Here is a 16,124-nt window from a genome sequence, read left to right as displayed (position 1 = left end):
GTGATGGAGTCTTCTGGCTCGTCATATAGACAATATGACGAGTTTTAAACGCTTGATAGCCGTGCAGTGTTTTCTAAAACATCTTCAGACCTTCCACATTATTTTTCTGACAGCATGAAATTTTAGACTTTTACATTTAAGTTATCAAAATTCTTAACATTTCCTTCCGTCCATGAGTTTTTTTTTTGAAACCGGATTAGAAAGGATTCAAACATTACTAGGTTTTCTCGGCGCTTCCATAAGTGATACACGTCTAGAGATTTTCAGCAAGTTTCTTGAACAGTCTTAGTGTTGCACACGTGTCGGACATAAATTACAGTTGAGTGCTTCTTGAATGCGTTACCGTGCAAACAGCCTAAGGATGCGGTGGAGGATTAAACTCGGATATAATAATAAGAAATAATTGAAGACATATTCTGACATCGAAATGATTTAATCCATTGTTAGCTTTCTTTCGTAGTTTACACACAATATTCACCAAATTTGTTACAAAACGGTGAGGATTTGCGGACTCAAAAACTTAATCTGTTCATTTTAACAGAAAGTCTCTTGTCTGAGTTATGGAAGAATGTGTTATGTTACTATAACACAATACTGTGTTATATTCAGCATAAAATCCTGTTTGTCTAATAGGCATCCACAAGGCACTACGGGGATCGGTGAGTGAATAGACCTGTTACGGCGCCTTGGTCCTCGTCATCGGTAGACCTGCTAACGAGCATCATTGTTGTAATATTCAACGTAAAATCCTGTAAGTCTAATAGAATCTTTATGTTTAATTGTTAGAATATGTGTGTTATATTTATCAGAACAATCTACGGCAAAAACCGAATACGTCCTACCATCACTCGGACTTTCTCGAGAAAACTTTAATTTCCGCTGCCATGACTGTAGCATTCTCAGTATTCCTCGGTAAATGTGAAAGTTTATCATTCCTCTTTACGTGTGATTCAAGAACATATGCAAATTAATATTATCTATAGTTCGCTTTAATATTCACGTTTTTCATTTTGGTGATTGTGGTCACAACAGTTTCAAGATGAATGGAAATGTGCGTTTCTTAATGTGGGAGTATTAGATTCAGCTATTACGAATTGTCAAAAATTAAGTGGGCCGACTTCCAATGACATGTATAGCCAGTGAAATACAGGAATTGAAAGTAGTACCGATTCAAAAAACAGTATCGATGCAAAGTAAACATTCAAAAGTTATGAATTCTGACGATAAAAATGACAGATGGACTATTTACCCTGGTTTCTTGACCTATAACATAAGCCAGCAGAAATTGTCACAATAACGCGTCGCCCACTCTTTGAAATGCCAGATCTCCCAGGGCCTATGGGCTATCCCTGTTTTCACCTTCGCTTTTTGGGCTGGGATTGCCTGATCCAGCCCAATATACATGTAGTTTTTGTCTCACTGGAACACATGCTGTAGACACCAACCCGACACCCGGCCAAGCAATACATGTCCAACTCTGGACTGGCGAGTATAGGGTTCACTACCACCTCATGACAACCACCTCATGAAAACGGCTGTTCCAGAATTTAGTGTCAGATGGGAGTAATAGGTTACTTTTTTATTTATTTTTTTATCTTTTTTTTTTTGTTTTCATTTTTCTGTTATGTTTTTTATTATTATTATTATTAAATTTGATTCAGGCCTGGTGCCTGTGTGCGTGTTACTACATAGGCCTACATAGAAAGGGGCAAAAGCACATTAAAAATGAATTAAGCATGACCAAAAGGACAACGGAAACCAGCTTACAATCCAAACAAATCATGCATTGCATTTTAATTCAGTGAAAAAAAAATAATTGTCGACACATATATAAGCTATAAGCGTATATATGATACGAATGTGCGTATTTAAAAAGTAATTGTAAAAAGTCAACGGTAGATGAATATATGTGCATAATAACCTAGTGACACAGCGAAATGTTCTAGCCGCCATTGTACTACATTGAGTATTATATTGGCCACTTGACAATACGCTTGACAAAGCCTGCACAAAAAAGGCTGGCACTACAGTACAGATTTGACAAAGACGTCATTGGCATTGGACAAAATCCCACACAAAACTGTTAGTGGATGGTCGTGCAGTCCGCATGCGTCACGCTTTATACACGTCATTTCATGTTTGGCTGTACTCTCCGCAGACCACTCAGCACTCCTCGTTCATACTGCAGTTAATTCCTATATTTACACTTACCCGTTGCCATGACAGCTGGGTAAGCCTTCGTCGAAAGCGACCATTCTGTATTTTGCCTCAGTTTTGCCATGGATCTCTGGAAACCATTGCTTCTGATGATTTATTATGCTCATGTCGTCGTAACGAAACACGTTAAGGGCAGTATTTCCAGCAGTTCGGTAAGTATGTTCATTGTACACTCCGGTACGTTTGACACCTGCTCACTTGCCGTCGTTGTTGTTGTTGTTGCAAAGCAGTCAAGGGAAAATAGGCTGACTTCGTATGGGCTTTTCATGGTTCAGACGTCATAGATATTCGCGGTAATTAAGCTTTATCTATCGCGTGACAGGAATTCTATTTGTTGCCCACTTCTCAACAGAAATTAAAGTTACATATATCAAATTCAAAGTACATGCTCAGAAAGTAAAAATGTCAAATTCCGAGCTGTACAGAAGGCTCGGTTACAAAGTAGTGTTCAACCCCACCCCCCCGCAGAGACATGTAGGCTGTGTTTCGTCACTTTTATTGACAAGTTCATGGTGTAAATAAAGTACTTTGTGAAAGTGAAGCCAAACGTACCAGAAAACTATAAACCCACACACTTATGATTGCCCACCCCTGTATTATTGATCTTGTTGACTTTGTTGGTGTAGTAACAGATATAACATGTGCACATTGGGAATGGCCTTGTTGTCGGCAGGTCGGTGGCAAGTCCGGAGGCCAATAAAGTAAGCTCATTCCCATGTTTGTTAATTACACCATTATGGGGATTACTGAAATGTGTAAACTTACCACTGACTTTTGTTACATTCATCATGCACAGGAGTAGTGCACCCTGCTGTTGATTTAATAGGCTTGTGTAGCCTATCCACACGGGTTATTTGGCTAAATTTAGTTATCTTGTTGATGGCAGATTAAAGAGACACAGTCCTGCATACTTTGACTGACATTTAGTTACAGAATCAGTGTACATATTTTATTCATTTAATTGCCATACGCACAAATACAGAGAGACGCACTGCGCACATGTCTGTTACATACAGCACAAATACAGAGAGACTCATTGCGCACTTGTCCATTACATACAGTTTATACTAAGACAGTCCTCCCGGATAGACTGCATGTAATAAGGTAACTACTTCTAGACTGAAGTGATTGAAGCAAATGACGCAAGTTGGACATTTTAAACAAGATATAAATGATTACTTCAGAAACGCGTTTTGACAAACTGCTTTTGCTACGGTCGTACACAGGTATCTGTGTGTCAGATTGACTCTACGAGATCTGTGTGGTCAAAAGAGTAGGACTTTAGCCCTCTAGGTAGCTTGGTGTAAATGGCGACTAACCTGGAGCAAACACAATAGGTTCAGCTGGCTAAAGATAGAAGTTTGTCGTCGACTGGGCTATGTCTCCCCCACAAGTTCCGTGTGAGTGTTCACCGAGTATTCCAGTTAGCCTATACGGCCGCGGTGGCGATGTTTTGAATTAAATGTTTAACAGATATTTGTATTTATTCATTTGTTTATTTATTTATTGGTGTTTTTACGCCGTGCTCAGTAATATTTCACTTATACGACGGCGGCCAGCATTGCGGTGGGATTGATAAAAGGTTAGTTATTGTGCTGCGCCAGCAAAAAATATTTTCAAGATTATTGTAATTGTGGCATACATTGCCACAGGGACTTTAATTGCATTGTAGCACAAACGGTCCAGCTTTACAGTATTCTAGGGTTCTGCATGTTCTCACAAGAAATGAAATAGTGAGAGAAAATGTATTTGAAAGAACAGTTGAACAGATCGGAAGTTTTGGTAGCTGGTCTATTTTGAATAACTTCAAACAAAAAGCTACGCCATTAATGATGGAAATCGCTCTACGGTGCAAGAAGATCTTTCAGAGGTAGGCCTGCTTTGCGGTGCAAAAAGGTCTTGCTGAGGTAAGCTCACTGTACGGTGCAAAAAGATCTTTCAGAGGTAAGCCTGCATTTGACCACTGTTGAATGAGTATGCTGTAACAGTGCGCGGTGTTGAATTACAGAACTTCACATTCCAAATTTCAGCAGCAAAATGCTAGCTATTACCCATATTAAGATATGAGGCCATTAAAACTACAGTTCATGTAGCGGTTTTTACTTTTACATTTTACTTTACATTTTTTTGTTTTAAAAAATGGACACTCATTAATATCGTTACAATGATGCGGTCATTGCATATTTCATTGCGGTTCATTTGTAACGTGAGGACGGCCCCCACCCCCGCCATATATGCTCCTTACGCTTCTGTTAATATATTCTTTATACATTATTTATATCTGTCAAACGCCAAGATTCACCTGTAGTCGGACATAAACATGTATGTATATACGCGGAGCTTATACCTGTGGCAATGTGTGTTCTAAATAATATACCAGTTTGGCAACTATACAAGTTCTTGTTTGCCAGTTTGTTGTATTCACTGTTTTCCTTAATTCGTATGGGTGTTGTACAAATGACCGAGTGAATTTATATATTTGCATTTTTGGCTTGAAGTGTTATTCAGGGTATATTTTTGTCCTGTAAATCATGAAAATGTCCGAAAAATTTAAATTTTGAATGAATTTGTTTCGAATTGCACGATGTAAATGCAGGTTATGAAGAAGCGTTTATCCTACAGGTATTTTCGTTCGACCTGTCAGATTCGAAGCTGCTACCGAACAAACAGGCAGCCGTCCAAAGCTAAACACTTGGTTTGACGTTGTTCAGTGGAAGCAGGAGAATGTACTAAGGCGCTTGTGGCTCTAGTGCCGACCTGGACAAATGACAATGACTTGTACTGTGTATATAATATATGGTACAAGCAAATGTCCACAGAGCCGTGTAAGCTTGACCCTATAACGCCATTGCCTTGAGGACCAGTGCGGTCATTGCTGATTGAGGAGCTATGTATGAAGTAGACCATGACGTGGATCGATGTAAAGATCATCTGTAGGCTGTCAATACCTGGCATGTTCTGACCCAATAACCAGTCAATATCAACTTAAAGATCCCCACGCCAGACCTGCATGTGTTTAGTAGCCTTCCACGTATGGCTTACATGTTAAAAACATAATAGTTCTCCACACCCAAAGTGCAGCCAAGTGGATTTGTGTGCATATCTCTCCATAGTCGGCCATCACCAAAAGATTGTGTTTTCAAATAATGCTTCAACGAGTGACTTGTACATTGTTTTTCTTTGCCAGGTGGGAAAATATGCAAATGATTGAATATGTTATCTGTTGTTTATTTTGTTTAGGATTGGGAATATATAACCCGGTTTTGTTTCCTATCAAAAGAAGGCGGGTTCAAGTTTTACTTCGAGTATCCAGTAGTAAGTAGAAGTAACTACTTAGTAATATTTGAGTTTACAGTTTGATTTAGTTTAAATGATTACAGATAATCAAATGGTTACAGGTAATCTGTCTTGGCTGTACAGTGTACATGTATATGGATGAATGTGAAGCGCGCAGATATTCATATTGAAGTTAATTGTACAATCATCTATACATGTATACGTGCCATCCTTGTCGGTGTGCTGAAGAATTTGGACAGAATCATTGGTATGTCGATGTATGTGCTATTTATCTCATGCCACCATATCCATGGCCAAAGGTTTAAACTGAAAAAAAAACCCAACAAAACAATAATACTCGAGGAATATATAGGCGAATAGTATTTGTGTGTCCGACAGCAAGGAGAGTGTTTTACAGATCTATACAAATGTAGCAGTGATACGGTAAGCTTGAGTGCGTCATCTTCTCTGATTGTCTGTCTTGCAGGAGTATGGTATTCAGAATATTCTGTTATACTTCGACGAGCCGACACAGTGGCAGGCGGTTTACAAGACAGATACTGTAAGTTTATAGAAGTATCCATCACTGCTTCGCCAGGTACTGTGACTTACTTCAGCTCATTTGGTTATGTGGTTGTTCATTAGATAATGCACTGAGCAAAGACATGCTGTGACTTTACAGTTACTCCCGAGTAAGATTTCTTTTTTCAGTCGTTACTCGTTGTGGGAACACCAAAGGCCGTGACTTATTATGTGTTATTTCATTATTGGCAGAATTGTTTCCAGAAGGAAGCCGTGCTGAGACCGGAGAATAACCAGGTGTTGACCTTGTCACCAGCTTATACCTGGTCCGGCTGTAAGCTCGTCAACTCCTCGGCTACTGGCTGGCAAAACTGGTACCAGTGCGCCGGGGGACGGAAGTTTAAGTCTGCACGAGAAAGATGGTGGTTTTTCGCTGTCAGTCACTGCGGATTCAAGGAGGTTAGGGCTTTGTTGTGAGGCTTCTGAGCAGCACATCATGACCAGTATCGGTACACGTATAGAGTGTCATTATCCTGGGGAACACCAGCTTGTCCGCCATATTGACGCCTTATTAACACATTCTTGTATAGCAGTTACCCTTCAACATAGTTGTCATTATTACTTTCATAATTACCCTCATTTAGGATTTGGCATTTTCATTTATTCAGATTTTATCCGTGCAGCCATTCCTATTTCTATGAAAGCAAGAAAGGTATTGATAACCAGGTTCATCTGACGATTTTACAAGATTTTTCATTATTTTTCTGTTTTGTGGACTTATATTAAACTAAGATTTCTCTTTCTATTTCTATCTGTGGAAAGCTTTCCACATCTAAATTAGTGCCCTGAGTCTGTGACACTTGTCGATGCATGTGCCGTCTTAGACTGTGGCGGACAGTGACCTGTCAGCTGACTTTGTGCTCAGCCAATCATGAGATTGCATCATTCACTGCATAGTACACTCATATCAAAGACCACTCCAGCGAGTTGATGCACGAAGGAAGTTCTTTACTACCATAGCTCAATATTTGTTCAACCATTGACAGATTTGCGATTGCCACCCCACAGTACACAGATTGCTCAATGCATTTCACGATTTGCATAAGAACACTGCCAACAGTGACATCTTTTATCTGCCACCTCCACGATTAACAACTCTGTAATTGTCTGCACTGCGATCTTTATGCACACTAAAGATAAACAGTCATATTTATGTCAGTATAATAATTTTGGCCTTCCTTTGTTGGTTTAATGGCAAGCTATTAGCATTATCTCGTTAGAGAATAATGTCTTCGTACGACAGTGTCAATCTACTTTATCTTGGCTTAGATGTCTGTATTTAAACGTGTCACTAAGGTCACTTGAACATTATGCAGTTCTACGAACTGCTCCATGAGCATGTACCTGATAACTGTGTGTTTGATTTGGCAGGGACTCAGATTAAACTACTCCTTGTGGATGACAAATGGCGATGACTTCCTACATAAGGAGTATTCGGCTGACGAGTTTTGTAAGTTGGCATATCTCTGGCCTCCTACTTATCCGCCTGGAAAGTTTTTCCCCGTTTGTGTCACAGCCAAGTCAAGATTTAATGCGTTATATATGTATATTATAAAATATAATCTTTAATAGAAAACCAGTTATTGTCTGTTGTTATGGTTATATCTGAAAATGCTGCTTTAATGATAGGACATGTTTTAATCCCCTTTCTTCAGATATCTTTCCCAATCACCTCGCCTTCTTTTTGGCATTTGTGGTAATGCTGGGGTTTTCTCTGGCTATTGCAGGTAAGGACACCACTGATGGAAACTCAGTAAATGACATAATGAAGTAATATAATATTGCTTTAATAATGTAAATGCTGACAAAAACAGCCTTGTTCTCTCAGATTTTTCATGTATCCCATGCAGACACTATGTATATGTGAAGTTTAACTCATCGCCGAGCAGCTGGTATTTGACGAATTAGACACTGTGTATATGTGAAGTTTAACTCATCGCCGCGCCTCTGTTATTTGAAGAATTAGACACTGTGTATATGTGAAGTTTAACTCAGCGCCCCGCCTCTGGTATTTGACGAATTAGACACTGTGTATATGTGAAGTTTAACTCATCGCCCCGCCTCTGGTATTTGACGAATTAGACACTGTGTATATGTGAAGTTTAACTCATCGCCGCGCCTCTGGTATTTGAAGAATTAGACACTGTGTATATGTGAAGTTTAACTCATCGCCGCGCCTCTGGTATTTGACGAATTAGACACTGTGTATACATGAAGTTTAACTCATCGTCACGCCTCGTTATTTGACGAATTATGGCGCCTTAGCAGCCAATTTGCATGCACCAACATTTTGTGGACAAGCCAAACCTCTCCGTTTATCTATCTTCAGCTGCTCTGAAGCACAAGCAGATGTTTCACTCTACTTACAAGCTGTATTTGGTGTCGGTCATGGTGAAGACCTTGTCCCTGCTGCTGTTAACCGTGGCCTGGGGGACTTATGGAACAAAGGGTGACCTGGAAACGGACGGGAGGACTATAGGTAAGTCCCGGTGACCTCGTAGCTGTCGACGGCAAGTGAAGTACAGGTGTCTCACTCTATCATGTAGCTAATCTTGTCATATGCAGAACACGGTAGAATCGTACACATAGATACCATCAGAGCAAGCCGAGTTAATCAGCGACAATATTTCAGCGGTTACGTGTGATCATTTGCCAATACTCACACCGTCGTCGAAGCTCTGGTTTTATTCTTTGTGCCTTAAATCTGCTATTATATCCTATAGCACCTACCAGGCAGCAGAATGAATAAAAGCGTCGTGACTGAAACGGCTTCCCAGGCAGCAGCCACAAACATTGAAAACAACAATCATTTAATTGAATCACGTATGCAAACCAATGCGGTCGCTGTGAGTTCAAGTCCAGCTTATGTTGGCTTCCTCTCCGGCCGTACGTGAGAAGTCTCGCAGCAACCTACGGATGGTCGTGGGTTCCCCCCCGGGCTCTGCCCGGTTTCCTCCCACCACAATGCTGGCCGCCGTCGCCTAAATGAAATATTCTTGAGTACGGCATAAAATACCAATCAAATAAATAAATAAATAAACAGAACACCTCATTCTGCTTGGCGTAATTTCTACGATCTGTCTACGACAAAGTTTTCGATAAAAAGTAAAACACAGCAGTAAAGTCATATAATGTATACTGGCTGACGTGCAAACAACAACAACAGCGTAAGTGCATGGTAACCATAGCGATAGCGGACGTGAATGCTTTGCTCGTCAATTTCCTGTAATGAGTTGCTAAAACGTGCACAGTATTTTCCCTACCGGTCAGCTCGATTTTTAACCAACGGTGGTAGTGACTGTAAGCCTGTGGTGTAGAATCATCACCCGAGCAGTGAATTTACCTGTACATACGGCCGGTATACTGCCACTGTGGCGTAAAGCCACGATAAAAACGATTCCCTCAGTTCAGATGAAAGAAATACAAAGCCCTGATATGACTCGTATACTTTTCGAGTAATGTCAGTTGGAACCCCATGTAGATCCTGCATTTAACTGTAAGCAATGTTCGTTTTCTGTATAGTCCTATGGGCTCTACTTTGGCTTTTGGGGGAACAGGCTAAAGTTTATTATATTATTTTGCCACTTTAATTTATAAGTTGATTAAATTTCAGTTCTCTGCGATTTGTATGGCCTGATACTGGTGTCATTAACTCAGTTTCACGTCTTAATACTATATAGTTTTTGCACTGCATGTGGTTATCTGTCCTATGACACAAGGTGCTGTAGAACGCTGCAGATAAGGATTAGCAATCAATACAACAAGCTGACTATCGGAGATGTTCTCATTGCCGTTTTCTCTCCATTTAACGGTCGCCTGTTTGGAGCCGCCAGTGAGGTGATGTTCCTACTGTTGGTTGTACTTCTGGGGAAAGGTTACACCATCACGGTCGGTCGTCTGTCCCCAGCCAGCGCCGTCAAACTCACCATCTTCATGACTGTCTACGTCGTTACCAGTGCCATTCTGCTCTCCTGGGTAAGCTGCACGCGCGTTTTTCAGAAAGGACCCTAGGTGTGTACACGTAATCATGAGTACGTCAGTATAGAGACGTCTGTCACTGCGTTATATATCAGTTCGTGTTTATACTCATGCACGCTAGTCTAACTGTTCACAGCAGCGATATTGCTCAAAATAGACAACGCTGTACAGAGGAATTGTGGGAAATAATTTTTAACTTGATGCGACTGTTATGATAATATGTTGTGAATATTATCGTTAAAGTCACGTTAATGTTGTGGGTAGATGCTGACCCAGTGGCTGGATAACTTGTATCACAGGAGATTTTAGCTAGGTGAGGTAGATGGCTATTCCAGCCCAGATAGCTCATGGATAATGATACGCAAGCATGAAACACAGATTTTATTTGCTACATGCACAACAAGGATTTTTATTAAAATGAGCCCGTCGTCTATGTTGGGATGTCTTTCTCATATGAGATATAAACTAGTCGTGCCATAGTCCATTGAATCAAAACCGCGGTGATGTGAATGTTTTCAGGAATTTGACCCTGGCCTTGTGTTGTACATCTACGAGAGTCCCGCCGGCTACGGCCTGGTCGCTTTACGCTTCATTGGCTGGCTGTGGTTCTGCTACTCTGTCTTCTTCACTCTCAAAAATTACCCAGAGAAAAGGCTGTTCTATTACCCCTTTGTCATCTTTTACAGTCTATGGTAAGTATGGAGCCGTTATTTCAGGCTGTAGACGAATTGTAAGGTTCAGCTTTCCAGAGCTGTGTCTGAGTACCAACATCTGATGACCATCATGAAAATGAAATACAGTAAAACTTCACAACACTTACACCTCTAAAAACCGACATATTGTCAATACTGATCATCCCACTTGACTAAAAATCCATGTTACCGACTATTGTCTATTGTGAAAACCGACCCTGATTTCCAATCCTCAATAGATTTAGCGCATGTTAATCCACCTTGTGAAATCCGACACAGCAAGCTGCTGGCGGACATCCTCCAACCCCTGCATCACCACTAGGGGAAGGAGAGATCAGAGAAGGGAGATAATCCTTTTAGTTATCAGCTTCTCTAATTAATGAAGAAATTCTCGTAAACTTGATCTTGATCGGCACACTTCTCTCGGTGTTTAGCATTAGCTGAGAAGATATTATGTCAGTCAAGATATCAAATAATGCAGTATTGTCGCTCTCTGTCACTTTGTTTCCATATTTTGTTGAATCAAACTGCTAGTGTAAGAGACGTTGTATGGAAATGTCTGACTGATAATGTTCAACTCATTCAGTCTTACTAGACTTGTCCCGAAACCGGCACGGAACTTTTCAAAACAAGTTCAGTGCTGGACGAACTGCGGGCAGAGATGTCTCTACGACGGAAGCAGTTTTACCTTAACGAGTATGCAACAAATTCCCCGGATGATAAACAACGTTTCAGGAATGCCTTTATATGTGCATAAATGTATTAGCGCTGCTACATGTATTCTCGCCGGATTTTTTTCTGTTTTAAGTCCACTGCATATTTAAAGAGAGAAAATTTGAGACAAACACTACCTAATTATTAGTAAGATCTGTACAACCTGCAGGCAACGGCGAAGTGACTGTTGTTGCTGTTACACATATACCCTCCATAAACCGACAACTTGTAAAAGCCGACATTTTCTCGCGGTACCGGACATGGTAGGTTTACACAAGTTTTACTGTATTATACAGTTTAAATAAAACAGCTAAATATAAATGGATTTCTTATGGGAAGGCTCTATTTATTTTCGATTCAGTCGATTTCAGGAAAACACAGTGAATCTGCAGTTGTGCGTGTACGGTTAGGGGTTTGTTAACTTTAATCAAACTCATTTTATTTTATTGCTAATGATATGGCTTTCCTTTTGGCTTCAACCCGATGTTGTAGTTGTTGGTTGTAGGTTTCTGGCCGGTCCAATAGTTATCCTTGTCTCTATGCACGCTATTGCATTGTGGATCCGGGAGAAGACGGTGGTAGCTGTAGAGAATTTGGTGGCCTTCGCCGGATACTTGTTTTTCCTGGTAAGCTCATCGTGTAACTCTGTACAAGATGACACTTTGTCTGTAGGGTTACTGTCAAGTACTTGACTACGATTGATGGAGACGCGTAAAACTACTTTACTTTGCCCCCTGTCCTTTCAGGTGAAAGGTGAAGGGTGAAGGGTGAATAGAAGGAATAACACTTGTTGGTGGTTCTGTTAACAGGTTCTAACCAGACCTCAAGCTGCTAACAAGAATTTCCCCTACCATGTGAAGACCACCCAGGTAAGCGGGCTAACGTCCAGTAGGCTGAGGTAACAGTGATTACAAAATTGTTGACGCGTTTCACTTCTGCATATATATATATACGTAGCACAGATTCTAGTGCTGAAACCAAGCCATATAAGAGTCGGGCACTAAATTTGTAGAAATATCCAGAAAGTGACATACTTAATAAGGAAAGCACGGTTATGTAAAAACTCCACTATATAAATGACATCCACCAATCTGACGAGTATGAAGTCTCCTCCGTGCTTAGACCAAGCCATATAAGAGTCGGGGACTAAATTTGTAGAAATATCCAGAAAGTGACATACTTAATAAGGAAAGCACGGTTATGTAAAAACTCCATTATGTAAATGACATCCACCAATCTGACGAGTATGAAGTCTCCTCCGTGCTTAGACCAAGCCATATAAGAGTCGGGCACTAAATTTGTAGAAATATCCAGAAAGTGACATACTTAATAAGGAAAGCACGGTTATGTAAAATCTCCATTATGTAAATGACATCCACCAATCTGACGAGTATGAAGTCTCCTCCGTGCTTAGACCAAGCCATATAAGAGTCGGGGACTAAATTTGTAGAAATATCCAGAAAGTGACATACTTAATAAGGAAAGCACGGTTATGTAAAAACTCCACTATGTAAATGACATCCACCAATCTGACGAGTATGAAGTCTCCTCCGTGCTTAGACCAAGCCATATAAGAGTCGGGCACTAAATTTGTAGAAATATCCAGAAAGTGACATACTTAATAAGGAAATCACGGTTATGTAAAAACTCCATTATGTAAATGACATCCACCAATCTGACGAGTATGAAGTCTCCTCCGTGCTTAGACCAAGCCATATAAGAGTCGGGCACTAAATTTGTAGAAATATCCAGAAAGTGACATACTTAATAAGGAAAGCACGGTTATGTAAAAACTCCATTATGTAAATGACATCCACCAATCTGACGAGTATGAAGTTAAGATTAATTATAGATTTATCTTCTGTGAAAACCGCTCACCACCTTCTCTTTATATATTCACCATATGGATACGTATAGTTGTACATTTAATACACATATGTCGATATGGTACGTTGGTAGTTTGACCATTAAGAGTTACAGTAGTGGGAAGTCCAACCTTTCCAAGTTACTTTTGTAATTTGACCGTTAAGAGTTACAAAAGTGGGAAGTCCAATCTTCCCATGTTACGTTTGGAACGTATAGGGCCTACAGAGGGCATTGCATAGTTCACTGGATAGATTGTTTTGCTTTACAGTGAGAAGATTGAAGAACATTAATAGCAAATTAAGGAATTTGTCAATTAAATGAACTATTTGCGCTGCAAAAAAACTTAAGGAATCCTCGAAGCAAGATGTCTTTATCACAATTTACGTGGGTCCATTCAAATAAAGACATCTTCAGAGAAGCAGTGAATTGGTTTGTAATATGCTAAATGGTGTGTTTATAGATCGGAGCCATGCCCACAGAAGACACAGCCTTCTCGCCTGTATCACGACCTCTGTCACGACCGAAAAGTGGACAGCGGACAAGCACCGGCCTAACCCCACGACCCATCACTGCGGGAGGGATGACAGAGTTATCTACCTTTGTATATGATCGCTCCACGGACCACAACGTTCGAGGACCGGACTTCTCTAGCCTTTTCACCGTGTCTAGCCTGAAAGACAAACAGCCAGAAAATCTCGGCACCACAGGCAACTCTGAAGTTCTCACTAACGTAAGATCTGGTCTAGATGAAATGTTGAACGAATAGACGGAGTCTGAAGTCACAATAGTTAAACTCTTCACTAGGTTGTGTACCGTAAGGGTTTAAAATTAAGAAAATATTTATGTGACATCAGAGTGTATAAATGTGTACCATCGTAGTTTATAAAGATATAGCATCATTGTTTATAAAGATATACCATCCTCGTTCATAAAGATATACCATCGTAGTTAAAACACCTATACCATCCTAGAAGCATACAGATACATGTAAATGCGGTGGGAACCCTGGAGAGAATGTGTTAGATAGGGCATGGTACTGGCCATCGTACATGCAGTGTCTTCGGAAACACATCTGTGATATACAAATCCTCAGGAAGCCTACGTTTATTATCCTCACAGTCGGAATATATCGCCCAAAATGCCTGTGCTTAAGCCCTTGTTCACACGATGCGCTTTGTTGTAGTGACTTGCAGAATTTAACTGAATTGTACTATTTTGAAAGTTTGCATACAAGTAATGAACGGCTGAACACAATATTTGTTTGCCCACAGCTTCCCCCTCGACGCCTACCACCTCTGGAAACCCCTCCTAGGGCTCCCCAGGTCGTCAACGTCAAGGCCCCACCCAGCTACGACAGTCTCTTCCGGGCCACATGAGCATGAGCACAACACCGGCCACTTTTCAACAGTCGTGATCGGAAGTTTAACGTCTTTTGTCAAAACCATGTCACTGTTCTGAAGTTATTCATTATTTGTCTGTATAAGTATGATTCACGAAAGCTTTGGTACTGATTGTTTTTAACTTGAATTGCTCATCTGCTGAATTGGTGAATGTGACACAATGTGAACAGTACTTGTGACAGTCTACTTTAACGTGTCTTTTATTTTGCTTTTTATTTTTGTCTTGATCTGTGGAATATCACTATGGAAGAACGGCACAAGTCCATAGATGCATTAATAGCTTTATGCTTGCTAATAAAAAGTTGAGTGGAATAGGTGAAAATGACACCGTTTTCAAAAAATGATGTTTGATTTATAAAAGTCTTCATGTCGTCATAGTTACATTTTACCTGCTTTTCTTAATAACAGAGCCTTATTACTTAACAGGCGGTGATGTTTGATTTACATTTGCAGACGTGACAGATCACAGTTATTATATGTATTATTATGGTGCTGTCTCATCTACATTGTTATATATACATAACCCATGCAGGTACATCGTCTCCGTGAAAAAAACCTCTTGTATTGTTGACAAGTTTATATAAACCCCTATACAATTCGCAGTTAAGATCGAGGATATTGCTCATTCAAGATTAAATACCTGAATTATTGTTCGAGTGAGGGGTGGAAATGGTTGTATTGACGCCGAAAAAAATATTTAGTGTGTTCAGCCTTCAATGTGCACTATTGTATGTGTTATTTATGTTTTGACAATATGTTGATTTTGTTTATTTGAACAATTTAAGCAATGTTTTCTTTATTATTTACATATAGATGAAATTTCAGGATTTCCTTCACTGATGGAAGTGTTATTTCAAATGTAAATGTCACCTTTGTTATTACATTTTGATATTTCACACCCAAACATCGAAAAAAGGAACAGTTTGTTTCAGTGTGAGCTCAGCGGGATGATGTATGTAACCGACCACATTATATGATGACCTGTTCTCGTCGTGTATAGGGTCTGTACATAGTGCTTGGCAGCATACACGCTGTGTGGTGTGTACCCTGCGTGATGGTTTGCATCGTGCATGACAGCATACACGTCGTGTGGTGTGTACCCTGCGTGATGGTTTGCATCGTGCATGACAGCTTACACGCTGTGTGGTGTGTACCCTGCGTGATGGTTTGCATCGTGCATGACAGCATACACGCTGTGTGGTGTGTACCCTGCGTGATGGTTTGCATCGTGCATGACAGCATACACGCTGTGTGGTGTGTACCCTGCGTGATGGTTTGCATCGTGCATGACAGCATACACGCTGTGTGGTGTGTACCCTGCGTGATGGTTTGCATCGTGCATGACAGCATACACGCTGTGTGGTGTGTACCCTGCGTGATGCTATATATGATGCGTGAT

General features: G+C 40.4%; 1 protein-coding gene across 1 annotated transcript; it reads left to right on the top strand.

Annotated features, from left to right (window-relative positions):
• Positions 1-2,193: 2,193 nt before the first annotated feature.
• Positions 2,194-15,799, top strand: LOC135481880 (transmembrane protein 145-like). The gene is made up of 14 exons (XM_064761636.1): positions 2,194-2,369; positions 5,458-5,532; positions 5,981-6,055; positions 6,268-6,474; positions 7,447-7,525; positions 7,731-7,802; positions 8,405-8,524; positions 8,641-8,649; positions 9,875-10,050; positions 10,573-10,745; positions 11,965-12,085; positions 12,269-12,328; positions 13,786-14,055; positions 14,597-15,799. Exons 1-14 carry the CDS (start codon positions 2,280-2,282, stop codon positions 14,699-14,701), a joined length of 1,632 nt encoding a protein of 543 aa, XP_064617706.1. The 5' UTR covers positions 2,194-2,279; the 3' UTR covers positions 14,702-15,799.
• Positions 15,800-16,124: the final 325 nt, after the last annotated feature.

Source organism: Liolophura sinensis, chromosome 1 (assembly GCF_032854445.1).
Source record: "Liolophura sinensis isolate JHLJ2023 chromosome 1, CUHK_Ljap_v2, whole genome shotgun sequence".
Lineage (NCBI taxonomy): Eukaryota > Metazoa > Mollusca > Polyplacophora > Chitonida > Chitonidae > Liolophura > Liolophura sinensis.
Note: the sequence above shows the minus strand (reverse complement) of the source record. Positions and strands in the feature narration are given on the sequence as shown.